This window comes from Nelumbo lutea, chromosome 3 (genome assembly GCF_056320005.1).
Source record: "Nelumbo lutea isolate HS-2025 chromosome 3, American lotus-T2T, whole genome shotgun sequence".
Taxonomy (NCBI): domain Eukaryota; kingdom Viridiplantae; phylum Streptophyta; class Magnoliopsida; order Proteales; family Nelumbonaceae; genus Nelumbo; species Nelumbo lutea.
In genome coordinates this window covers 114,077,965-114,102,023 of record NC_142686.1, presented here as the reverse complement: position 1 = coordinate 114,102,023, position 24,059 = coordinate 114,077,965, and the positions used below count along the sequence as shown (strand labels likewise).

Sequence of the window (24,059 nt, the reverse complement as noted above, 5' to 3'; positions counted from 1 at the left end):
TCAATGTCAGTCCACTACTCCACTCCTCCGGTCGATTGAACCGTTCGAATCATCATTCACTCATCATTTTAGATTAGGTTCAATTAAAACTCGTCAGATTGTTAAATTGATTCACTTTGTCAAGAATCATTCGACCCAAACTGGTTTGACCATTGACCTGTTTGACCGGAAGATTGAATTGTGGGTTGTACGATCCATACATGCAAACTTTTAGAGGTCATAACTTTGTATTCCAATGTCTGATTGGGGCGATTTTTTTTATTTTGGGTAACTTTTCGAGACCTATATATCACAAGGTGTCCCCTGTTATTTTCACAGAAAAAAAAAAAACCCTTTTTTGACCTCAAATTACAATTTTTAACATTTTTATAAATAAAAATTAAAAACTAAATTATAAAATAATACATATAACAACATATCTAAAACATATTTATACATTATTTATTACTAATATATATACTTAATATATGCAATATGTGGTATAGTCTGAACCGTTTAACTCGGCCAATTGAATCGATGACCAGCGACCCAGAGGCAAAAAACAATTCAGCCTCTAGATCGGTTTTTAAAACATTGGAATAAAGAGAATAAGATGAATGAATGGGCTTCTCTGAATACAATACTACTACGAGTGGGTGATATTTGAAAGTAAGGGGATGCATTGCTGGGTTGGGTCACCAACTGGAATGCACCTTCGAGCTTGTAAAAAGAGAGATAGTAGTATTGGGCCTACTACCATGCTCGATAGAGGTGTCAAGTGGGTCGTGTCGGGCCGGCACGTCCTGGCCCTAGGTGACCCGCGGGCCATCACGGGCTGTGCCACCTTTCTCGATGAAAAATTTGGGGGTTGGCCCAATGTGGCCCATGGCTCGGGCCTATGTGGGCCCATGATGGGCCATGGGCTGAGTCGGGCCAAAGCTATTTATTTAAAAAAATTGACAAAAAAACTTAAAATTTTAATTTTATATGAATTTTGTGTATAAAACTGTTTATATATGCAATAATTAAATAAATTAGTATAATAAAATAAAAGAAAAATATTTATTTTATTAATATATACTATATATTATTATATAATTATAATATATAAAATATATATAATATATATAAAATAATATAAATATATATAAAATATATGGGTCGTGCTAGGCCATGCCATGCCGTGTCGTGCCGGCCCGTGGACCTAAAATCCCAAGCCCAACATGACCCGCATGGTCATTCAGGGCCTGGCATGGCTCATAGACCATCGTGCCGAGCTATGCCAAGCTGCCAACGGCACGACTCGATTTACACCTCTACGCTTGAAGGTGTGGGAATCCAACAATACCCAAATGATGAGACATATACCTTTTGTAGGCCCACACCACTTATCCATCCTATATAGCCTTGTCATGGCAAGTTTTTCATCCATTGTAGGGAGTGTGATGAATGGTGAGGGCTAATAGTACGGGTGCAAATGTATTGGATCATGATGTGATTTGATCTGAATATGATTTTAGGGTTTGTTTGGTTTGCAGGAATAAGGGTTTGGAATCGAAATTGGAATGGACTATTCCAATTCCAATTGTTTGGTTGGGCGGAATCAAAATCTCATTCCATTTCTGCTGGAATGGCATTCCTTCATTTGAGGGAATGGTCATTCCCTGCCCCTCCCGTGGGAATGAAATCTCATCCGTGATAATTTTAATTTCTATTCTAATTCCTATTTGAACCAAATAGATTATGAGAATGGACAATTCCGGTTCCGATTCTAGAGGATTTCAATTCTGATTCCAATTTCAATTACGAACTAAACGGACCCTTATTTTTTGTTGGATTTAAATAATCCTATCCAATTTTTTGATAGAATTGATGGCTTTACATATAAAATTACTGAAATATGATCAACAAAAACCTCTTTTAATGATCATTTCAGTAATTTTACATACAAAATTACTGAAATATGTTTTTTTTGTTGAGTTAAAATGGGATTATTTTAGTAATTGTATGTAAAATAATTTATAAAAGGGTAGAGTGGATATTTGGAAAAAAACTAGTGCATCAATCTAGCATCTCTTCAGAACCATTGCTGTTGCTCTAGAAAACGGTGCCACGTCAGCACTATATAGGAAAAAACGATGTTCCAGGAAACAACTATTTGTTTGGAACCATTTTTCCATAGAAAATAGTGCCCCAAGCCATGCCTTGGAAATCGGGAAGGCACGGCTTAGATCAACGCCAAATTTGGCGTTTCCTGGAACTACAGCTCATTGCTGCCAACAGGGCAGTGATGTGGGAGTGGATAATGGGTAGAAGTGCAGAAAACGTTTCCTGGAGCATTGATACCAAATAGAAAAAGTTGTTGTTGCTCCAAGAAACGTCCTACCTAATAGCAACGATTTCAAACAAAAAAAAAAAAACACCGTGGTGCTCCAAGCCACACATCAGCAGCACCATTTTCTGAAAAAATGGTGCTACAACTGCATCATCGATGCCGAACATATAACTAATGTTTTCCGTCGAGGACTGATAGAAGGGAGGTTTTTGTTGACTTTCTCAAAAGTTTAAGGGAGGTATTTGTTAGCGTAGGCTTTTGTATTTTATACTATTTATTATATAAATAATGTATATTTTTATTATATGTAATAGTATCCAATCAGTCTCACGCCCGGACTGGGCTCATTTGATAAAGGCTGATCCCAAGTCGGCTCGCCGGACTACGTGGCCCATGAAAAGGTTTAGTTTTTATTATGTAAAAGGGTGTGAAAATGATGTAAGCACGGAAATCACGTCCCTTGATGTGTTGCTATGGCCCCACTTTAAATTAGATGAAATGATGTAAAGTGGGGCCACAACAACAATGTATCAAAGGCCATGACTTGACAGCTTTAGCACAGCGCTATTCCAAATGGAGTAGCTGATTTATTCTCTTTCAGTGTAAAGACAGCAGAAACCCACCCACCCCCAATCATCTCACGTGTTGATCATATAAATAAAACTATGCACAGTCTGTAACCAATTACAACACCTCATCAACTTCCTCTACACCTTATACCGACAACACATTATCCCAGTGTCCTCTGTAATCTCTATTGACGATCGATAAATAAATGCAATTTTACTTTCTCGTGATTTCTTTTATTTTTTAGGCAGACAAATAGGTACCTCTTTACAAATAAAATCAGTGTGATTGGAAAATAAGATTACCATCTAATTCATTTGCTCATCATCCACAAGACATGGAATAATAGTTAATTGGCTGGTTTTAACTTTAACCATCCAAGTGATCTTGTTATTATCTGAATCTTATTGCATTGTTTAAAGTATTTCTAGGAAGAGCTACCAACAGTCGCAATGAGATGCATGGTCTCTCCGTCTCTGAGTTCTAGGTTTTGGATAGGCATAATTAAAGTTAAACCCATAAAAAAAAAAAAAAAAAAAAAAAACCACCATATATTCTCAATGCATGGTTGTGATATGAGAATGATGTTAGCATGGTCTTATGAGCACTGAATCGTTTTCAAAAAACATATCCCTTCGATCTGTTAATTTTGATCATTAATTTATAATGCTTCTGGCTTTTACACTATGTGGTTGGGGGGATTATGATTAAACTTGCTTAATTTCATGCCAAGGTTCAAAATATCAATATGCCCGGGTATGGTAGGGGTATATTGGACTATCGATATTTAAAATGACACGTTTTTTTTTTCAAAATTCGGTTTTTAGACCTATTTTTAATTATATTTTTCATTAAACAGGATCCCAAGACATAGGCGTATCATGAAGCCCCTAATACAATACGATACGACATGTCATATCGAAATCTTGAGTAATAAAATTTTGACTATGAAATTAAGCCGCAGAAAAAATTAAATATGTAGAATTGTAGATATGGGTGCTTCATCAGAGTTAAGACTTCAACCACCCATTAAAGGCACAAACCTGTATAAAAAGCGCCCCTAAGCTTGGTCTCAGAAGTGGGCATTTAAAATATATTGTCTTTCTTCTAAAATGGCCTGCAAGGGATTCTCCTTTAAGACCCTCGTCTTTTCTCTTCGGATTCTATTAAGAAAGAATCCACTCTCTCTTGTCGGAAAGGGCAACAATGTCAACATTCCACAGTTGAAATCTCTTGTGTTCTCTTCTCTTCTCCATGCAACAGAGTTGTCAAACCAAACCTTGATATTTGACGTAGAGGGAGCCCTCCTGAGATCGTCATCTTTGTTTCCTTACTTCATGCTTGTGGCCTTCGAGGCTGGAGGGTTATTAAGGGCCGTTCTCTTACTGTTTTTGTACCCTTTTGTTTGTTTGCTTGGTAAGGACGTGGGGTTAAGGGTTATGGTATTTTTGTCTTTTTTCGGGATTAAGAAGGAGAGCCTTAGAGTTGGGAGAGTTGTTTTGCCCAAGTTTTTCTTAGAGGATATTGGGTATGAAGGCTTTCACATTTTGATGAGGTGTCGGAGAAGGGTAGCCGTGAGTTGTTTGCCCAAAGTAATGGTTGAAGGGGTGCTTAGGGATTATTTGGATGTTGAGTTTGTTGTGGCGAGAGAGTTGAAGGTGGTCTGCGGGTATTATGTAGGTTTAATAGAGGATAACAGGAATGATAGTTTGATTCTGCGTGGCAGATTTGCAGAGGGAAAACTGGGCTCTCATGTAGTGGGCATTGGGAGCTTGCACAAATCTGAAGGTCATCAGTTGTTTTCTGTTTGCAAAGTATGCCATTGATGCCTTCAAGTCAGCTCTCTCTCTCTCTCTCTCTCTCTCTCTCTCTCTCACACACACACACACACATGTCACGTCATATGTCTTTTGACTCTTTTCCTTATTGGGATACATACTGGATGGATCTTGACTAATAAATACTTGTGTTGGGGCAGGATATCTATTTGGTAAGCGAAACAGAGAAGAGGAATTGGCATCCTTTACCAAGGGATAAATACCCCAAGCCATTGATCTTCCATGATGGCAGATTGGCTTTCAGGCCCACTCCAGAATCTGCTGTGGTGATGTTATTGTGGCTCCCACTGGGTCTCTTCCTTTTCATTCTCAGAGCTATTGTTGGCCTCTTGCTACCTTACAGGTTGGCATACTGTATTTTGGCCTTCAGTGGGATGAGAATCAGGTCATCAAAGCTCAAATCCTTCATAGCCATATCAAACCCAGAAAATGTACAAAACAAAGAAAAACCAAAGGGAATCCTCTATGTATGTAATCATAGAACTGTTCTTGACCCACTCTTTGTTTCTACTGTTCTTAACAGACCTGTCACTGCAGTCACATACAGCCTTAGTAGAGCAACAGAGATAATTTCACCAATAAGAACCGCCCGTTTAACAAGAAATAGAGAACAAGATGCAGTGATGATGGAGAAACTACTGAATCAAGGAGATCTTATTGTTTGCCCAGAAGGGACCACTTGTAGGGAGCCCTATTTGCTAAGATTCAGCCCTTTATTTGCAGAGATGAGTGATGAGATTGTTCCTGTGGCCATGGATGTTCATGTTAGCATGTTTTATGGAACAACAGCTAGTGGATTTAAATGGCTAGACCCAGTTTTCTTCCTTCTAAATCCTTGTCCTTGTGGTGCTGTCAATTTTCTGGACAAATTATCCAGAGGTTCCAAGTTCTGGGATAGTGCAAAGTCGAGTTGTGAAGTGGCAAATCAAGTCCAGAGACAGCTCGCAGAGGCTCTAGGGTTTCAATGCACCAGTCTTACAAGGAAAGACAAGTATACGATCCTGGCTGGTAACCATGGATTTGTTAATGCTGGTAAACAAATTGTGTGAAAAGCAATATGTATAAGATCAAGGAAGAGCAAAGACTTGAAAAAAAACAAAGAATAGCAAGAAACAGAAAATTGTATACCACTTTTCCATTGATTTTTCCTGGCATTTTACTTGACCATTTCACCATGGTCATCGCCTTGTTAAATATGGCTACAATTATACTAGAGAAAAAGAAAAAAATAGCTACAGTTACAAGTACTTGTCTTCTTAAATGGATACATAGATATGGTTCCAAGTTCCATAAATAGATAGATACAAAGTTGTGGTTTTATTTGCATCTTCACATTCAATGTAGTAGAGATATTAGAAAATAGAAACTTACCCCGGGTTTTCTGAAATTAATTAAACTTCCCTGGGACCATCTGTGTAATGAATACGTGGATTCTCAGATGCTAAGGCCCTAAAGCAACCGGGAACTTGGGTGTTGGATTTCATTGCTAAACTGAAGGTCTCTGACTCCTTTTAGCCTCTATTCAAAGAATCCAGACTCATGAGTTTGTGGGCCTGCATATTTAGATTGTGGGCCTGCATATTTAGAAAAGTAGTTTGTGGGCCTGCATATTTAGATTGACCCACAGCACAAGATCTTGCATTCTGAAGTTGAAATGGAGTGGTGGATTTGGTGTTGATTGCAGAGCTGTAAGGGTGCTGGTGGCTGATATGCTGAATGACGATCTATTTCCATAGACCTGCACCTTAACTCTAGAAAAGCCAGAGGGACCAGTGGATCCAAGTCCCACATATATGTGAGACACTTATAAAGAAAGGAGAGCAAAGTTCCAGAAAGCCAGTTCATCCAAGGAGATACTTATGTTCCTTCACTTCCATGACCAATTGACTCAAGTTCAAACACACTTGTAACACACAAGGGTGTGACTTGTCCCCAGCCACAAACTCATGACAATCACCACTCACCTCAATCAAGCTACAACCAGGGCTCTTTTTACAACCAACCTCCTTCATCTCTCTCTTTACGTTCTCAACATCATCCCATCTCTCTGCCTCCCTGTACAAGCTCAACAAAGATAAATAAATGGCTCCATTCCATGGTTCTTCATTTATTAACCATCTTGCTGCTAATTCACCAACATCAACATTCTTGTGCACCTTGCATGCATTCAGAAGAGCACCCCAAATTGCAGCATTAGCCTCTACTGGCATATCTCTTATAAATTGGATTGCTTGACCAATCAGTCCAGCACGGCCAAGAAGATCAACCACACAACCAAAATGTTCAATCGTGGGCTCAATCCCAAACTCAGCGGTCATTCTCTGAAAATACCTCAAACCTTCATCCACCAGTCCGGCATGGGTACATCCAGAGAGAAGTGCAACAAATGTGACTGCATTTGGTTTAATACCTGAACTGACCATGTCTTCAAACAATTCGATTGATGTCTGACCAAATCCATGCATGGCCATCCCAGATATCATAGCCGTCCATTCACCTACGAATTTCTTCTTGGCCCCAGCAAAGACTTGGAGCGCGTCTTTTATGCTCCCACACTTGAAATACATATCTATAAGAGCAGTAGTAATTCGACAATCAAATTTGTCACCTTCCCTCTCGCATATAAAGGAATGAATCCATCTACCCAAATCCAAAGCCCCGAGATTTGCACAGGCACAGAGGACACTGGAGAGGGTAGAATTGTTTGGCACCAGTCCTTCTATTTGCATCCTGCGAAATAATTGCAATGCTTCCTTAAACCATCCATGACGAACGTAGCCAGCGATCATGGCACTAAAAGAAACATTACTTCTTTCAGGCATTCTATCAAAGAGCTTACGTGCTAATTCGATGGAGGCAAAATTAGCATAACAAGCAACCAAAGTAGTCCAAGTGGCGATATCACGATGAGGCATTTCATCGAAAATTCGATGAGCAATCTTGATCTTTGAATTTGATCCGTAGAGATGAATCAACGAGTTCCGGACAAAAATATCGGAAAGGAATCCCTGTTTGATCACATGGCAGTGGGTCTCCTGGCCTTTATGGAGATCCGAAAGAACGGAACAAGCTTTGAGCAAGAAAGGGAAGGTGTATCTGTCAGGCTGAGTGCCTTGTCTGCGCATTTGGTTGTAAAGGTGTAAGGCTTGAGATGGGTCTGAGCTCGTGGCATAAGCTCTGATCATGGTGTTGTAGACGAAAGTTGATGGGGTTTCAATGTTAGAGAATACAAGGCGAGCATAGCTGAGAGAGGAAGGATTAGAGATGGCGAAGAAGGTTATAAGCTTTCTAAGGTAAAGCTCTTGCTGTTGCAGTCCGGCGATTATTATGTGAGCGTGAAAATGCTTGGCTTCTTGCATATTTTGGGCTTTGGACTAAACGCTGCTCTGCTCTGATTGTCTTCTCGTTCTCGGTTTTGAGTTGACACAACTTGACAGTTGAATCTGTTACTCTGTTAGTTTAGTTCCATAGAACGGCTTTGATTGGATTGTGACCGTCTGATCAGTCTATTTCTTCTAAGAAAATGACTTGATCAAGGCCGTCTGATCACGACGCTAGTTTCAAAGTTTTAACTTAAATTTCGGATAGGTACCTTGTTCTTTGGGGCCTGAACTTTCAAATGCATCATTTTAATACCTAAACTTTCAGAAATTTATATTTAAGTGCAACTCTTATGATGAGGAGTCTGCCCAAATTCTGACTGTCTACGGTCTACTGTCTTGGCCTTACTCTTCATCCCTCTCCAAATCAGACGCTCCGAGTTCGAAATCGGGAAGTGTAAACGACTACAACCAGGTAAAAAAAGGGAGTGCGCTTAGAGCTCGCCTCGATGGCCATGGCCATGGTTTTGAAGCATATTCTATCGAACAGAAACACGTTCTCAGTGCCACGGTTAGTTCCTGGATTCCCAAGATTCTTCTCTAAATCCAACCAATACTTAGGTAAGTAAGTTTTAGGGTTTAGTGTTTTCTTTGTCTGCTTCTGGTTAGGGTTTTAGGCCTCTATCTCATGGTCTTTAGTTTTTTGGTTCTAGTTAAGGTTGGGATTCCAGAGTTCCTGAACGGGGTAGGGAGAGGAGTAGAAACCCACGTACCGAAGCTTGAAGCGGAGATCGGTGACTTTCAGAAGCTGCTCGTCACCCGCACTCTCAAGCTCAAGAAACTAGGCATCCCGTGCAAGCACGTAAGAACAAGTCTCCATTTCCATCCTACTTCCGTAATCAGGTTTCCTTGCTTACTTATTATTTGATAGGGTTAAGGATGATATCTCATGAAAAATAGTTATTGATTTTAGTTTCTACTGATCCTAAAGGAGAAAGAATTTGTAATTTTCCTGGTGGTAGTTGATAAAACTGTCACTGGGAGAGGTCATATGAAAAGAGCATATGATCCAGTGTCCACCATTCTATCTCATTACAGAAAACAGCCTCAGGCTTTGAATGAAGAAAATCCTTCTAGGGATTCGTCCCTTTGGAGCGAAACTAATGGCGTGGTAGTATTGTACCACTTGTAGAGGGTTTTTGTTCCCTTGTATCTGAGTGTACCCTACAACATTGGCTTTTTAAACACCCACGGATTTTTCTGTCGCTCGTGGAATAGAATTGGTAAGATTGTTGCCACTATTAGGTTCTCCGTATGCTTGTATCCAGAGATCTGTTTGCAAGTAAAACCCATTTGGGGATGGCAATTTTCCCCATTTCTCCGATTCCGTGGGACCCCCAGCCCCCGGGAATGGGGCGGGGATGGGGAAATTTCATCCCCTTTGCCCCCGATCCCTGCCCCGCGGGGATCTCCACTTATATATGGTTGAATATGTTTGAATATGTTTGGATCTTGTTTAATATGATTGTAAGTTTTAACTACTTTCTTTTTTAATTTTTCAAATGAAATAGAAAACAAAAACAAAATGATTGATATCATAAATAATCAGGGGGAGTGGGGATTCCCGTGGAGATAGGGATGGGATAACCTTGTCCCGCCAGTGGGGACAGGGATGGGGATAGGGGTTTTCGTAGGGACAGAGATGGGGCCCCACCCCATTGCCATTCCTAAACCTATTGCTGAAATAATCTACAAACTCTCGGTGCTCCAGTAGATGTTACACTTGGGTACAATAAATTTATATTTCACAGCTAACAAATTGTTCTTGATGTTGTGAAAAACTAGAAGAGACACTGAGCTGGCCAAATGGCAACTTGAATGGATCAGTCTGTTCTATTTTGAGTTTTTGACAGCTCGATTGATCAATGAGCACCTTCTATAATGGATATAATACCATGTTATATGCTACATGGATTAACAGTATACATATGAGAGGTCATGGTATCATCCCTTAAGATGCATATTTCTTCAAGCATGTTTTTTTTTATTGGAAACAGTAACTTTCATTAATTCTTTAAGAAACTTAGTACAACTGTCACCTCCAAAAAACAAGGTAACCCCTCCACAGATTACAAACAGGCCCAAAAAAGGTTCTGCCTACTAACTCCTTGCTTTGCTAAAATATCAACCATTGCAGTGGCTGATCTCCTACTCCATTGAAACCTGACTTCAAGCTCCCTTGTTAGTTGCATAATCTCCCTTGCAGGTTGTCTAAGGGACCAGGCGCCTAAGCTGTTTGTTTGCATCCACATATTTCTTCAAGCATGTTATCAACATCTTTATATATTTGTGATCAGGACACTCTTCTTTATTGTTAACTCCCCAGTTTATGTTTCACAGCCTTCTGAGCTCTTTCTTATTTGCTAGTACTTAGAGCTTGTCAGATTAGTGCTGGGGATAATCTTGTTTAATGGATCATGCATGTCCACTGCTCATTTTTTGCATCAAAATCTTGGTGTTGGAAAGCTGGTAAACTACCACTTAGTATGCAAATGTAGAGGCTTTGACATGATTCAACTTATTGAAAAACTAGTCATTTTTACCACCAGAAGGGGTTGCAAATATGTAATTGTGACCTTGTTCCTTGTTAATTATCTTATAGGGTAGTGGGAGTCCGGGTCTGGAGCAAGTTTGTTGCAAAGATCCCAGGTGTTGGAGCATGGTCATGGTATTTTGAGACTCACTAACTAGATTGTGTAGTGTAGGCTTGTAACAGACGTCTGGGCCAGAAGTCAGCTTGGTGGTTGGAATGCCATTCTGAATCTCTGATGCATCAAAACTTTGAACTGTAGTCTTTATGTGTGTTTATTTATCCATGACTTAAAATTTATTTTGTTTATTGATTTCTTTTTAGGGGTGGAAACCTTTAACAATCCTAATTCTAACTGCTCCAAATGTGATCTGATCATTGGATAGGATCCTTTGTGGTATAATCAAGTCATAATACTACTACTACTTGAGTCTGTGATGCAAAATCCTGCCTTTCCCAGACCATTCTGTTTTGGAGCATAGACCCTACCCCTAGCATAAACTTGGAAACCATGACTGAGGATAGTGTGGTAGAAAGCAGTGTTACCAGGACACCTAAAGACTATTTGGTCCAGTCTTGTCAACACTTGGCAGCTGCCACAACTCTTCTTATAACATTCTAATGGTGCTCCACTTTTAAGATAAGCGAAGGCATTGGAAGATTTCATGAGAAGGAAGACACCCTATAAGGTGCAAGCACTTTGATATTCCGAGTTTGCTTTAACTTTGTTGCAGTGTTATCAAAGTGTTGCTTGATCTGGTCATTCACTAGTCAATGTACTAGTCAGTTGAGGGCCATACTGACCACTCCATTAACTTATCAGTTGATACTCATGATGCAGTTGTCTGGGACAAGTAAGCATTGACTAGATTGACTAGCTGACTGATTTGATCTAGTCAAACATGAAGTTATTTTTATATAAATTATTATTTAAAATAGTATTATATATGCTTTTGTCTCATGCGTTCATATTGTCTGCAAGCATGTAAGATAAGCGAAGGCATTGGAAGATTTCATGAGAAGGAAGACACCCTATAAGGTGCAAGCACTTTGATATTCCGAGTTTGCTTTAACTTTGTTGCAGTGTTATCAAAGTGTTGCTTGATCTGGTCATTCACTAGTCAATGTACTAGTCAGTTGAGGGCCATACTGATCACTCCATTAACTTATCAGTTGATACTCATGATGCAGTTGTCTGGGACAAGTAAGCATTGACTAGATTGACTAGCTGACTGATTTGATCTAGTCAAACATGAAGTTATTTTTATATAAATTATTATTTAAAATAGTATTATATATGCTTTTGTCTCATGTGTGATTGTACATGATTGGTTAAATGTATATAAGTAGAAATAAGACATATAATAAAAGAAAATGATGGACAAGTTCTTTTAAGTTTTCTTCTAATCAGTGGTATGCTGGTAAAATGTTGCTATAGACAGAGGGCGGCCAAAAGGTAAAGGTTGCATTATTTCTATGAAAGACATAACTCCCTTGCTAACCTATCCAATATTCCATTTTCTATATTTTCTAATCAAATATTGCAAACTAAATGTTCTATATCATATTTTTTTTGAAGAAAAAGGTAACTTTCATTCAATTTTTATTAACTTATATATGAGATTGAATCAATATCTCTTATTAGGGTATCATTTTGTGATTGACTAGTCAGCGTCTAGGTGCTGACTAGTCATTGCACAACCAGGGACTATTTTAATAGTTTATACCTTCTATGAACATGTCCACAAGTCAGTTGTTTTTTCTTCTTACCAAGTCAAACTTCTGAATATGCAACAGATTCCAATTCTTGCATCCACATCCATGTAACACTAGGGAGGCCCAATGTTTTCAACCCATGGTTGAGCTGGTCAGTTGAACTGGTTGACCCAGTTAGCCCCTGAACCATTTACTTGCAATAATTTGTTAACTCAGTCAACAGACTGATTTAACCACTGAACCAAGAACAATTCGACCTTGTCAGTGAGTCACAGTTTAGACATTAATTCTTCTGACATTTTTCTGCTTTTTTTTTTTTGCTGTTTAACTATAATTCTCATTTTTCATACTTGTTTCTGTTTAATATGATGAACATATAATATTAGAGACATGCATAATTTTCCCTGTAAAATTTATTTGTTTTTCTGCATTTATCTTTATTTATAGTTTTATTATTTGATTTATGACATCATGGGGTTGACCTGTTTGACCAAGATAATTGAACTCCTAACCCACCACCTGGAGAGAAAAGCAGTTGCATTTCCATTATTTTAAAGCATTGGCGAGGCCAAAACAATTAGTCATTTCTCTGCTTTCTCCCTTTTCACATTATTTATGTAGTTTATTATTTATTTATGGCTATATCCCTGCATTGTCAGTTCTAGAGGTGGATGTGCCAGACACGTGGTCACCTAAACACTTGGCACTTGTGCTATTGTACAAAGTAACACTGGGTGGATATTATGAAACTTTTCTTCTTATCCAAACTTTCTTGGTTGGCAAAATTTGCCAATTCTCTGAGTCCTGACCTTCTACACCCCAAACTTATGGTAAGTAGAAAGTAATTTGTCTTGGTCTATGGCATACATGTTCAACCCCATGTTATTTTGGCCACACAAATCAGAAACCTCATTTGCTTATTTTGGCTCAATCTGGGATCTTGGTCAGGGTAGACTGGATATGAATCCAACCTTTGGCCTTTTATTTATTTTATCTTTGGCACCAAGTGGCTGCCCTCAAGAATGTTGGTCTTGTCAGCCCAAGATTTTTTTCATTGCACCAAGCAATGACCCTTGCTTGGTGAAGTGCACGTGCTTTTAGATCACCATGGGCAAACCACAGGCATGCCCCTCGTAGAATTTCTCATGTTACCTTTGGTACATTCTGTTCTTGTTATAATGAGGAGTGGCCAAGTGGGTGTGTTCTCTTCTAAATTTCTTATGTTGGCTTGATGAGGTACACGTGCTTTTAGATGATCACCATGGGCAAACCACAGGCATGCCCCTCGTAGAATTTCTCATGTTACCTTTGGTACATTCTGTTCTTGTTATAATGAGTGGCTAAGTGGGTGTGTTCTCTTCTAAATTTCTTATGTCGGCTTTCACTCCTGAAGATGGTGCAAGTCTTGCTATCTAAACTAGATATTTGCATTCATGTTTACTTTTTCTTTTCTTTTTTGTTGTTGTTATAAATATCAGTAGTCAAATTTTCTTGCCCTTTTCTTTGAAATTATGTGAAATTATGATTGTAATAGCAATGATAGCTCCTTTTGATAACTTAAAGGTCATGAGAATAACTAGAATCTTGGTGATGCAGAGGAAGTTGATCTTGAAATACACCCACAAGTATAGGTTGGGACTATGGAGGCCTCGAGCAGAACCTGTGAAATCTTCTTGAGCAACCAAACCATGGAGAACCTTGGCATTGTTTGTGTGGTTCGACAGAGGATGACAGAATCGTTATGGTTTCGCATTAGGGCATCTGCAGAAAAAGAGGTGGTTGACCGTAACCCATCTTTGATCATCCTACTTTTCATGTCCCATTGAATTTCAAACATAGTCTTGATCAGTGATTATTTATTTATTTATTTATTAATCACAAATTTAGGTTGAGAATTAGAAACAAGAGCAAGTTCATAATGGATGGACCTTTGGTATAATGGTGATGTAGCGCTCGCTCTGTTCCTGTTCCATATTATAATATTACATTGCCGAGGTTTCAGTTTTCATGATACAAGGTGAGGCGGCATGGAATTATATGCTCTAATTTGACACAGACATCTTGTAGCCCGTTTTTTAAAGGCAATACCGTCAACTTTTCTAACAATACTATGTTATTAGCCCATCTTTTTAAAAAGGTTTTTTAAAAGTAGGTGTTCATCCTTCTTTCGTAACCCGTGGGCCGTGGGAACAAGGCCAGGTCAAAAGATGGTTCTATTCATGATTAATATTAGAGCATCGTGATGATTGATCAGGAAATAGGACAAGACGGAACTCGTCTGTTTTTCCCCGTTTACATTGTCTGGAACAGGGTTGAAAATATTGGTACGATACACCCCATATTGGCTTGGTTCAGGTGATACCGGGATAGATCAGCCTTAAATTGACCCCTTTGAACCAGTTTCGAAAAAAAAAAAAGTGTAACGAACTTTGATTACAGGCTGATACGCGTATTAATATTTTAAATCTTGGTCTAGAACCTTATGTTACCCCCCGCATGGTTTTTTGTTCATTACGGTGTGGTTGTTCATATTGCCATATTCAGTGTATTGGAAATCCCAGGTGTTTTGGATATACATGAAAGTTGAAAAAAAACATGTATCCAAGTATAAAATCCATGTTAAACCAGACTGGATTGAGACTTAAGTGGTAGACTAGGCCGAGACTTGATGGTTCCAACTTCCAAGCGTCAATATGCTCATACTGAAAAGTTGAAAGCATCCATAATTCATTGTGGTGTAAAATCCAAAAACCCCATTGTACTATAGGGGTGTCAAAATTACCAAAAGTTGCATGTATCCTCTCCAACTTTCACAAGTACATGTACATTAAAAGAATTCCATCGAGGAAAACGGACAAAATAATCATGAATGCATTTATTTGACCTATTAAATTTGGCATATCAACGAGAACAAGGTTTGTTTTTTACTTGTTTCTTGCAAGGTTCAAAATTTCGCAGAGGCTGATATATATCAATCTTTAGGGGGTTGTCTTGAGAAACATTATGTTGACCCCATGTCGGGAACGTACAGATAACCAATTCCACAGAAAATACGTATTTGATTAGATGATGACATTTATAATAAAAACACTAAATTTGAAATTTCATGAAGCAACACCAATGGTATCAAATATTGCTTCGATGAATCAAAGCCTTTGGTGACAACCAATATTTAACACAATCTTGGTGATTGCCCATTAAGCAATTTAAGCTCCCTATAATATTGACCTATTATTGTTATTTAAAATTGCCACCTGTCCCTAATTGCTGGTATTCAGAGTTTCGCAACATAAGAAACCAATACATATGACATCTTATGATACGGCAAGTATTGATACTTTGAAGCAATACATATCGTATGATAGATGCATCATACATATCGGTTTTCAAGGTCACTGGAATACGAAATACTGATAATTAGGGCAAGGGCTTACATTTTGTTTAGACTTTAGACAGCTTATTTAGTAAAAGGTTTTGCGAGCAAAAAATGAGAAGAAGATTTTCTCAACACGTATTTACAGACCGAAATCACCAAAATGAGCAGTCTATCAAGAGACATCGATCTATAAGGATCCCGAAACTGGCCAACCCCACCTCAGTCCTCTCAGACACCTGCTCATGTGAAGGGCATTTAATATGACAAACCGTTTCACCCCGCAACCCTGATCACTCCTTCCTCGGAGCTCAACCCAGAGACCTGTTCTACTAGACTGCAACAAGATTTTAAAGGTACAAAATATGAGAACCATATCTTATGGCAATGACACCAGATAATCTCGTCATCAATGCTTAAATTGAACAAAAAACAAAAGTCAACCACCCCGTTAACATATTATCAGTGAAAAGAGAAAAGACACAAAAGAAGGGTGTAACGTACATAGGCGACGCAGAAACAGATCCGTTAGCACCGCTTGCCGAAATATTCTTGTAATACTGAACTGAAATCAATCCTACAGATGATTCAGGAGATCCGTTGAAGCTCACACTTGAACTACTCCTAGAACATATCCCTATGAAGCAAACATCATTGATTAACTGAAAATGAATTATATTTGTGGTTCAAACTAGTCCAATAAACATGATCCTGATGACTTGTTAAAGCCTATTGTGACACTTGAATTGAAACATCTCTAGATGCATGGAGAAAGACCAAGTTTCAGCTCTAAGCATAAGGAGGTAGATCATGCTCTAGAGTGGTTGCAAATCTCAGCTAATCATGTTTCACTTGGTGCATTCAAGACAATGACAGGAAATAACAGTTAAATTTTCGTTATTGGCAACTATATAAAAGTTTTATCACTCAATGCCAGCCCCCATCATCCGGGGAGGTCTTGGGTAGGGTGGACCGGTGGACAGGTGCAGCCCTAACCTCCGGCATTTTTCAAAAGGGACCACTCTCAGAACCAAACCTGATAGCTTGCCGGGCCTGGATTTTTACCAATAGCAACAAGCAATGGGCCAATGCCCCCTTTTTACCAAAAATATAATAACATGTTCATTGGTGCCAACCGTGACATAAATGCAAGACATTTCCTACAACAGAAAGACAAGCTGAGATTTCCCTGTAAATAAGACTGTAATACTGCCAATTCTAGAAATATATATCTCTCCAAGCCTTGGTCTCTTGAAATAAAGCATCGGTTTGATTTAGCACAAAGCACCAAATGAAAGACTATGGAACACAGGAAATAAATTTAGAAACCTGAAATCAAGTTTCTGATCAACATGAGGGAAAAATAATTCAGAAGATGGTGAACAATTGCACATTGGAGAATATACCCCTCTTACATCCAACCGGCAACTTCAATGCAACATCAAAGAATGATTTACTGACCAAAAGAAATATTGATAAAAGAAAAAAGACTCCTTATAGATAAGTAAGTTACAAATCAACACAACATAAATTATGGGATTTGAAAAATTCACCATGTGTATTAAGGTTCAAGTTAGATCTCAACAAAACAATATCCTATACAATTAATGCTTGCACATGTTGACAAATAAAAGTTAAAAAAGTGTTAATCATATAACACCCAATTAGCAACAGAATAATTGTATTCTAGAAATGGCCATCCATTATATAGCATCAGTATTTGTACATGTCAATTCACATTGAAGTATCTTAGCATCATGGCATTGCTACCTTTCCTCCTACTTTGAACCTTTTTAAAATTCAACATCCCCAAACAATTTTAGAATCAAGAATTCATAGTCAACGCTCAACACAGCTACCTTAGTTAAACAAATAACCATGACAGTATATTGGGAGAAGAAGAAGCTGTGCAAGGGTCTATTGAATGCTATTTGGGCATGAAAATGACTTGAATTCACACACGAGAACCCAGGAAACCTGAAAGCCGAATACATGTAGACATTATAACATTTTAAATTGTGTACTCATCGTACTAGCACACAAATTATAACAACTTACCAGTTATTAATTATATAGTCAAATGGCAATAAAAGATTGTATCTGAGTAAAGAGCTCAAACACATATTTGGATCACAAAGTATCAAACCAAGTTCCAGGAACAAGGGATACCAAGTTGAGTTTCATTTCACAGCAGTCAAGTCTCAAAATTCCACTCAAAGAGCAGCTGTATAAGCGTGTAATGAATGACACCAACTCTTACCAACACAAAAGCACTCCCATTAAAAATGTTGGAAGATAGAATGTTCAAATTATGACAAAAGCTTTTTTAGATACAAAACTGAGTTAATAATCTACCTAAGTACCTATTAATAACTGATCTTCTGACACAGAAAACATGAATTTCTTGCTTCCAGTGAATCAAGCATCCCATAAAGGAAACTGATAGCATCCAAGTATCTGTAATGATGATGAATGTTGTATAAAAATGATAATACCACAAGTTCTTAACTGCAAATTTGGGCTTCGATCCCCACATGGGTTTACATAGTATCCAACAAAAAATAAACAGTTACTAGGAATTTATGGGCTAGGACCCAATATAGACAAATAATAACCATTAGCAGGTGAAACTTGTTCATTATAACATGGTCAGCAGGTTCAAGTCAACATAAAAGTACTCACAAATATGTACACCAGTTGAAATGTAGCAACAGTGACACCTTTCTAGCAGCAGCAATGGTTAACTAAACTGTTCATTAGAAACATTTACCTAGGAATTTAGGGGCTAGGACCCAATATAGACAAAGAATAACCATCTGGTAGGTGAAACTTGTTCATTATAACATGGTCAGAGAGTTCAAGTCAACATACAAAACTCATGAACATGTACACCAGTTGAAATGTAGCAACAGTGACATCATTCTAGCAGCAATAATGGTTAATTAAACTGTTCATTATAAACGTTTACCTAGGAATTTATGGGCTAGGACCCAATATAGACAAAGAATAACCATCTGGTAGGTGAAACTTGTTCATTATAACATGGTCAGAGAGTTGAAGTCAACATACAAATGCTCATGAACATGTACACCAGTTGAAATGTAGCAACAGTGATACCATCTTAGCAGCAATAATGGTTAATTAAACTGTTCATTATAAACATTTACCTAGGAATTTATGCGCTAGGACCCAATATAGACAAAGAATAACCATCTGGCAGGTGAAACTTGTTCATTATAACATAGTCAGAGAGTTCAAGTCAACATAACAATACTGATGAGCATGTACACCGGTTGAAATGTAGCAACAGTGACACCATTCTAGCAGCAGCAATGATTAATTAAACTGTTAAAATAAAATGCGTTAATAATAATTGACTTTGAACCATTAAGGAAATTAATAATTTAAGTGTGAACACTTCGTACAGGTTAACTACTATATTTGCATTAACTACCAAGAAATAGAAAAAGAAATGAAACAAAGCTAAATTATTGACATGCTAAATTACAGTAACAGGTCATAACTCAATCCCTAGCTAAATCAACAAAAGAAGAAAAACTGAAGACATAAAGAATCCACTCAAATTCTAAAGGAGATATTACCTTGAAAAAGAATTACAAGGCAGAAGAGAATAGTAATAATCATGGCATACAAATTGCTATTTGATGATGAAGCTTTAGTTGCTTTCATCCTCTTCAAAGCCTTCATCCGTTCAACTCTCGCCCTTTTCAACATAGCAAGCTCAGAGATCTCTTTAACCAATTTCAAATCAGCCGCATCCAAAGATGGACCTCTGGGTGGTCGTGGTGGCTTAGGAGGCTTTTTAGAGCTTGTTTTTTTGCGTTTTTCCTTCATCACGTTCTTCTCTAAAAGTTCGACAGCTTCTTCTCCTCCGGACTTCTTGTCTGTCACCAACTCCAGATTATCAATAGAAAACTCCCCAGAATTTGATGCTTGCCACGAACTAATGCCATCTTCACCTTTAACCGAACCATCGAAATTGACAAACCCATTCCAAACCTTACCCAACAAATTCTTTGTTTGTCCGGTGCTTGAAACAGGTTCTTTACTTCCTTCTTCCTCGCTGGTAGTACCACCACATTCTAGATCAACAGCAAGGTCTTTATCTCTGAAGGCCATATTATCCATCACATGGACCCAATCTATTCTATTCTTGCTCTTCTCCCACTCTCTGAATCATGAATACAAGCAACCCAGCACAAAAATGCTAAAACCCAGATGTCTCCAGTCAACCCATTAACGCGATTCCTAATTACTCAGCAGTTGCGCTTTGATAGAAGTATGATCCCAGGGGTTCTCGATCTTCATAAACTAAAAATCTTATCAAATTCCATCCCTAAGCAAAGCCAGAGAAAACCTCTATAGTTTGATCACCAAGCTTCCCTTGAACACTGAAATGGAAGATTATCTACAAGCAAATTACTGGACCAAAAAAAAAAAAAAATTGCAATCCGTTTCTTCCCTCCTGTACAAAAGATAGCTGCTTCGACTTTAAGCCTTGGGACACAGAAAGAACCAATACAACTGATTTTTAACCAAATCCAGTCTACTTTCTTCTAATCCAAGCGTTTGGAAAGAAATATCTGCATTTATAGAAAAAGAGCAAAAAAGTCAAATAACCCATCGTTAAAAAACAAAAATAATTAAACAAAAAGAAGCCTTTACTTGCTGCACGCAGCAAGTCCACCTACAAATCCGCGAAATAAGCGAACTCTAGCTCGAAATGCAGTATCAGACACACCAATAAAAAACCAGAGGAAAAAGGAAGCTTGACAAAGTCGTGCACCTCAAAATGCAGCTCTTTCAAACAATAACCAAACGATCACCGGGCCGGCAGAAACGAAAAAAATAAAAAAGAACCTAAAAATGCAAGAAAAAATGTCAAACTACAACTGATGGAAACTCCAACCCTAACGTGTATCAACGACTGTGAAATACTGAAATAGAACCCAGACAATCCCCCCAAAAGCTACATCTACATGGTAAGAAACGGAGCACCTTTGAGAAAAAAGAGAAACGAAGAAACCCTAGATCCTTCGAAAACGAGAGCTCGAGATCCCACCCAAAATTAAATAAATGTACTCACCGAGAGCAAGCGCACGAGAGAGAGAGAGAGAGATGCACAAGGTGTCGAAGCCTCTGAGAAAACTTCTAGAATTTTACATCTACACCTCTCTTCCTCAAATGGAAATTGCAAAGAAAAGAAAAAATCTTAGCAAATTAAAAAAGAGAAGGAGAAAACGTACAAGGTGAAAGAGAAGAAAAAAGAAATCGGGAAATAATCGAGTTTTAAAGAGGAGAACCTCTGAAAGTTCGTCGGTGGAGGGTTCTCATAGGTCCCACCAACCCCCTGCCTCCGGCCATCGATTCTTCAGTCTATTCCATTTCCATCCCATAATTATACTACATTGCCTGTTAGAGCAGTTGGTCACCGTCTATCTTTTACACAACACGTGTCTAATTACAAATGGACAAGATCTGGTATGTTGGGGGTCCCACCATCGATCCACGATGCTTTTCTGAATCCAGTGACGCCACGTTAAGATATTTTTCTTCTGTAAACTGTCTGAGACAAGACAAGTTCAATTGAGTTGACTCGGTTGGTCCGGGGTGTCCACGTTGGCCCCGGCCTGCACAGTCACGATTGCAGATCAAGAAACAATGCTCGTGATGGACCTGGGCAATTGATTTCCAGCCTGGCCCGCCCAAGATATTGAATCCAGAGTATGTGCGTGGAGGCCCATTTCGTTGAGGCAGCATAAAGTTTGATGGACCCGAGCACCAATTATTGTACGCTATTCCAAGTCTCACCAACCAATCTGTGGGGCCTCGTCTTGGATATGATTACGTTAACGTGATGGACTCACCGTTGATTCAAAGAGATCGGTTGATTCGAATAAATCTAGCTGATATCTTTGGAAGTGGGCCATGATTTTGGACCTTTGGTTGGTGTCAACGGTGCAATCCAACGAGACTCTTGTGTGATCCATCCTTTTCCTCTGAGCCCTTTTTAGACCTAAACATGGCAAAAAGTTGAGTAACCCGCGAACCCGATCCAACTCAACTCGAAAAAACAGGATTAGGGTTTTTATATTTAACTTTTTGAATTTAAAAATGATCTAATCCGATCTACCTCGAGAAAAGAAAAAAAAAAAAAAAACTGAATTGTATTGTTAGAAGTTCTCACTTTTTAATATTTTCTATTTAGTCTTTACTCTTTATCATTTACTTTTTGTTAAATGTTCAAACTTTTTATTTTCTATTTGAAATTTTAATGTTAATTCCTTTAATTTTGGCATTTTTCATGTATTTTTTCTTTATATTTTTAAATTATAATTATTTTTAAGGACAACCCAAATTGACCCATGGATCAATCCTAACCCTAACATTTAGGATTAGGGTCTAACAATTGACAACCAAATCCAATTGCCAGGTCTAGCCCTGTTCCATGAATCATGATTCCATCTGAATTCTGAAAACAGTTTTCCAACTCATAAATGGTGGCCATTAATCCATTGCTTTTACTTTTCAACTAGTGTTTTCCTTGAAAAGATAATAATGTGTTAAATACCAAAATGAGTTATATTTGCAAATGGTTGAGAAATATACAAAGTTTCTTTAAATGGAAAATAAGAAGAAAGGTGTTTTTTCTCAGTGTTTTAAGACTCAAGCCCCAACCGGACGGTCGGACCATAAAAACCAAGGAATAGGTGGTAAATGATAGTTCTAGCAGTTTTTTTACAAGTTGAAATGGGCAAACAGCTTGGTTAACCAGTAAAATGGGACCCGTTGGGCATTATAGTTTTTAGGGGTTGTTATTGTTCAGTCCACCCCAAAAATCCTATCTCCACCATACAGTTGGGGGTAGGTGCCAGCTCGGAATTGATGCCAATTCATGGGTGGTTATGGGTGTTACAGGTGGAGGTATTTATAATTTTGAATTGTTGTAGGTCTGCAGTTTAAATCATAATTCTGCGATGGAGTGCAGTCTAAACATCCCTAGTTTTTAATCTGGTCTCATTTTAAAACATTGGGTTTTACTTTCTCTTAATCTTATCCTGAATTTTGACTATCTCCACAAACACCCTTTCAGACATTTCATGTTAAAAAGAACTAAGCGGGTTTGTAAGATTAAAATGATGTCCATCTATTTAACTCCATCATTTGAATCAAAATTCCAAAAATAACTCCATTTGTTCTTTCAAATTGAACTATTGATGACATGGTTTATAGTTGTAGACATGTTTTCGAGCATGGAGCATGGAGTATCGAGGGTATATATGTTGAGATCTATACCCTTGTCTTTTTTTTTTCCATTTGACGCTTAGCACATATCTATCTATACTACCTATAAAAGAGCGAATGCCTTTTCTTTCTAGAATTTTCGTTGGATGTTTTCTATCTTTTGTCTAAACATACAATGAGCATAAGAGAGGGCATATATGTCATTTACTCTCATTTTAGAAACTGCCCACTTATAACTATTCAGAAATTGTCTACTTATAACTATTTAGAAATTATCTACTTATAACTATTCAGAAACTGTCCATCAATTATAAATAGTTTTGTCTTAGAGATATTGTCACGTGCATATGCACGTACATGTTTACTAGTATCATATAAAGTGGATACTTGACTCAATTTCTATAGAAGTGATAAAATTTAAGTTCAAATGCCATATATCACATATAATTAATATTTAGTTATGCATGACCATATATAAATATAAATATTATTATTTAATTCCATTAAAAAACTCTAATTCCTTTTTTTTTTTTTGTTTTTTTTTTCAAACTCTAACTCCCATTATTTGATGTATCAGTGACTTTGGAAACTTGAAATAGGCAACACTTCTGATACCCGCATTGTGAGATGAATGGACATCAAATAGAGGAGAAAGATAAATCTTTTCATATGAAAATCTATTAGAAGAGTAGACCAGTCAGTCAAGATTTGTTTTGTCATTAATAAATAAATAAAATTGGAACATAACGGGGACTGATATTGACCTGACGAAAGATATGTATATATTTTATAAATATAAAAAGTGTTTGATATGGGTTCTCTCGAGGTATAATTGTATATAAAGGTCAGGGTAAGGAAAATGTTGAGTAATAAAAGCGAAGAGGAGTTTTAACCCTTCATTTAATGTGCAACCAAGCAGAGGACTATACAGAAGATCGAAGATAGAAATGTGATATTTGACAAAACCATTCATACCCCCATGTAGGGTTGTCAATTGGACCGGATTTGGTCCAGTCCAATTCATCCCAATATGAATTTATTGCAAATGAATTAGGCTTAATTCAACCTGATGAAT

General features: G+C 37.8%; 3 protein-coding genes and 1 pseudogene across 17 annotated transcripts; 2 read left to right on the top strand and 2 right to left on the bottom strand.

Moving 5' to 3' along the window:
• The first annotated feature begins 3,967 nt into the window (after positions 1–3,967).
• Positions 3,968–6,039, top strand: LOC148867770 (putative glycerol-3-phosphate acyltransferase 2). Its single transcript, XM_088977379.1, has 2 exons — positions 3,968–4,695; positions 4,860–6,039. Exons 1-2 carry the CDS (start codon positions 3,994–3,996, stop codon positions 5,766–5,768), a joined length of 1,611 nt encoding a protein of 536 aa, XP_088833505.1. The 5' UTR covers positions 3,968–3,993; the 3' UTR covers positions 5,769–6,039.
• A 521-nt stretch (positions 6,040–6,560) lies between these two features.
• On the bottom strand, positions 6,561–8,078 carry LOC148867769 (pentatricopeptide repeat-containing protein At5g66520 pseudogene; annotated as a pseudogene).
• A 243-nt stretch (positions 8,079–8,321) lies between these two features.
• On the top strand, positions 8,322–14,353 carry LOC148867768 (uncharacterized). 5 transcript variants are annotated; one of them, XR_016109765.1, is made up of 6 exons: positions 8,322–8,660; positions 8,753–8,901; positions 10,702–10,767; positions 11,612–11,668; positions 13,942–14,120; positions 14,233–14,353. XR_016109765.1 is itself a non-coding variant. In XM_088977381.1 (5 exons), the coding sequence occupies exons 1-4, from the start codon at positions 8,549–8,551 to the stop codon at positions 11,621–11,623; spliced, it is 339 nt and encodes a 112-aa protein (XP_088833507.1). In that variant the 5' UTR covers positions 8,322–8,548; the 3' UTR covers positions 11,624–11,668; positions 13,942–14,353. The 5 variants fall into 5 exon arrangements, 2 of the variants coding, with proteins under 2 accessions (XP_088833507.1, XP_088833506.1); XR_016109764.1 differs by having other exon boundaries at positions 11,612–11,833; positions 13,942–14,353; XM_088977381.1 differs by having other exon boundaries at positions 13,942–14,353.
• A 1,452-nt stretch (positions 14,354–15,805) lies between these two features.
• On the bottom strand, positions 15,806–21,153 carry LOC148867767 (uncharacterized). Of its 11 annotated transcripts, none has more exons than XM_088977502.1 (6): positions 21,043–21,120; positions 20,826–20,914; positions 20,431–20,599; positions 19,321–20,322; positions 16,223–16,355; positions 15,806–16,055 (listed from the first exon to the last, which is right to left on the bottom strand). In XM_088977502.1, the coding sequence occupies exons 4-6, from the start codon at positions 19,865–19,867 to the stop codon at positions 15,995–15,997; spliced, it is 741 nt and encodes a 246-aa protein (XP_088833628.1). In that variant the 5' UTR covers positions 19,868–20,322; positions 20,431–20,599; positions 20,826–20,914; positions 21,043–21,120; the 3' UTR covers positions 15,806–15,994. The 11 variants fall into 11 exon arrangements, with proteins under 11 accessions (XP_088833628.1, XP_088833624.1, XP_088833626.1 ...); XM_088977498.1 differs by having other exon boundaries at positions 20,526–20,599; XM_088977500.1 differs by having other exon boundaries at positions 20,526–20,599; positions 20,826–20,918; positions 21,043–21,109.
• Positions 21,154–24,059: the final 2,906 nt, after the last annotated feature.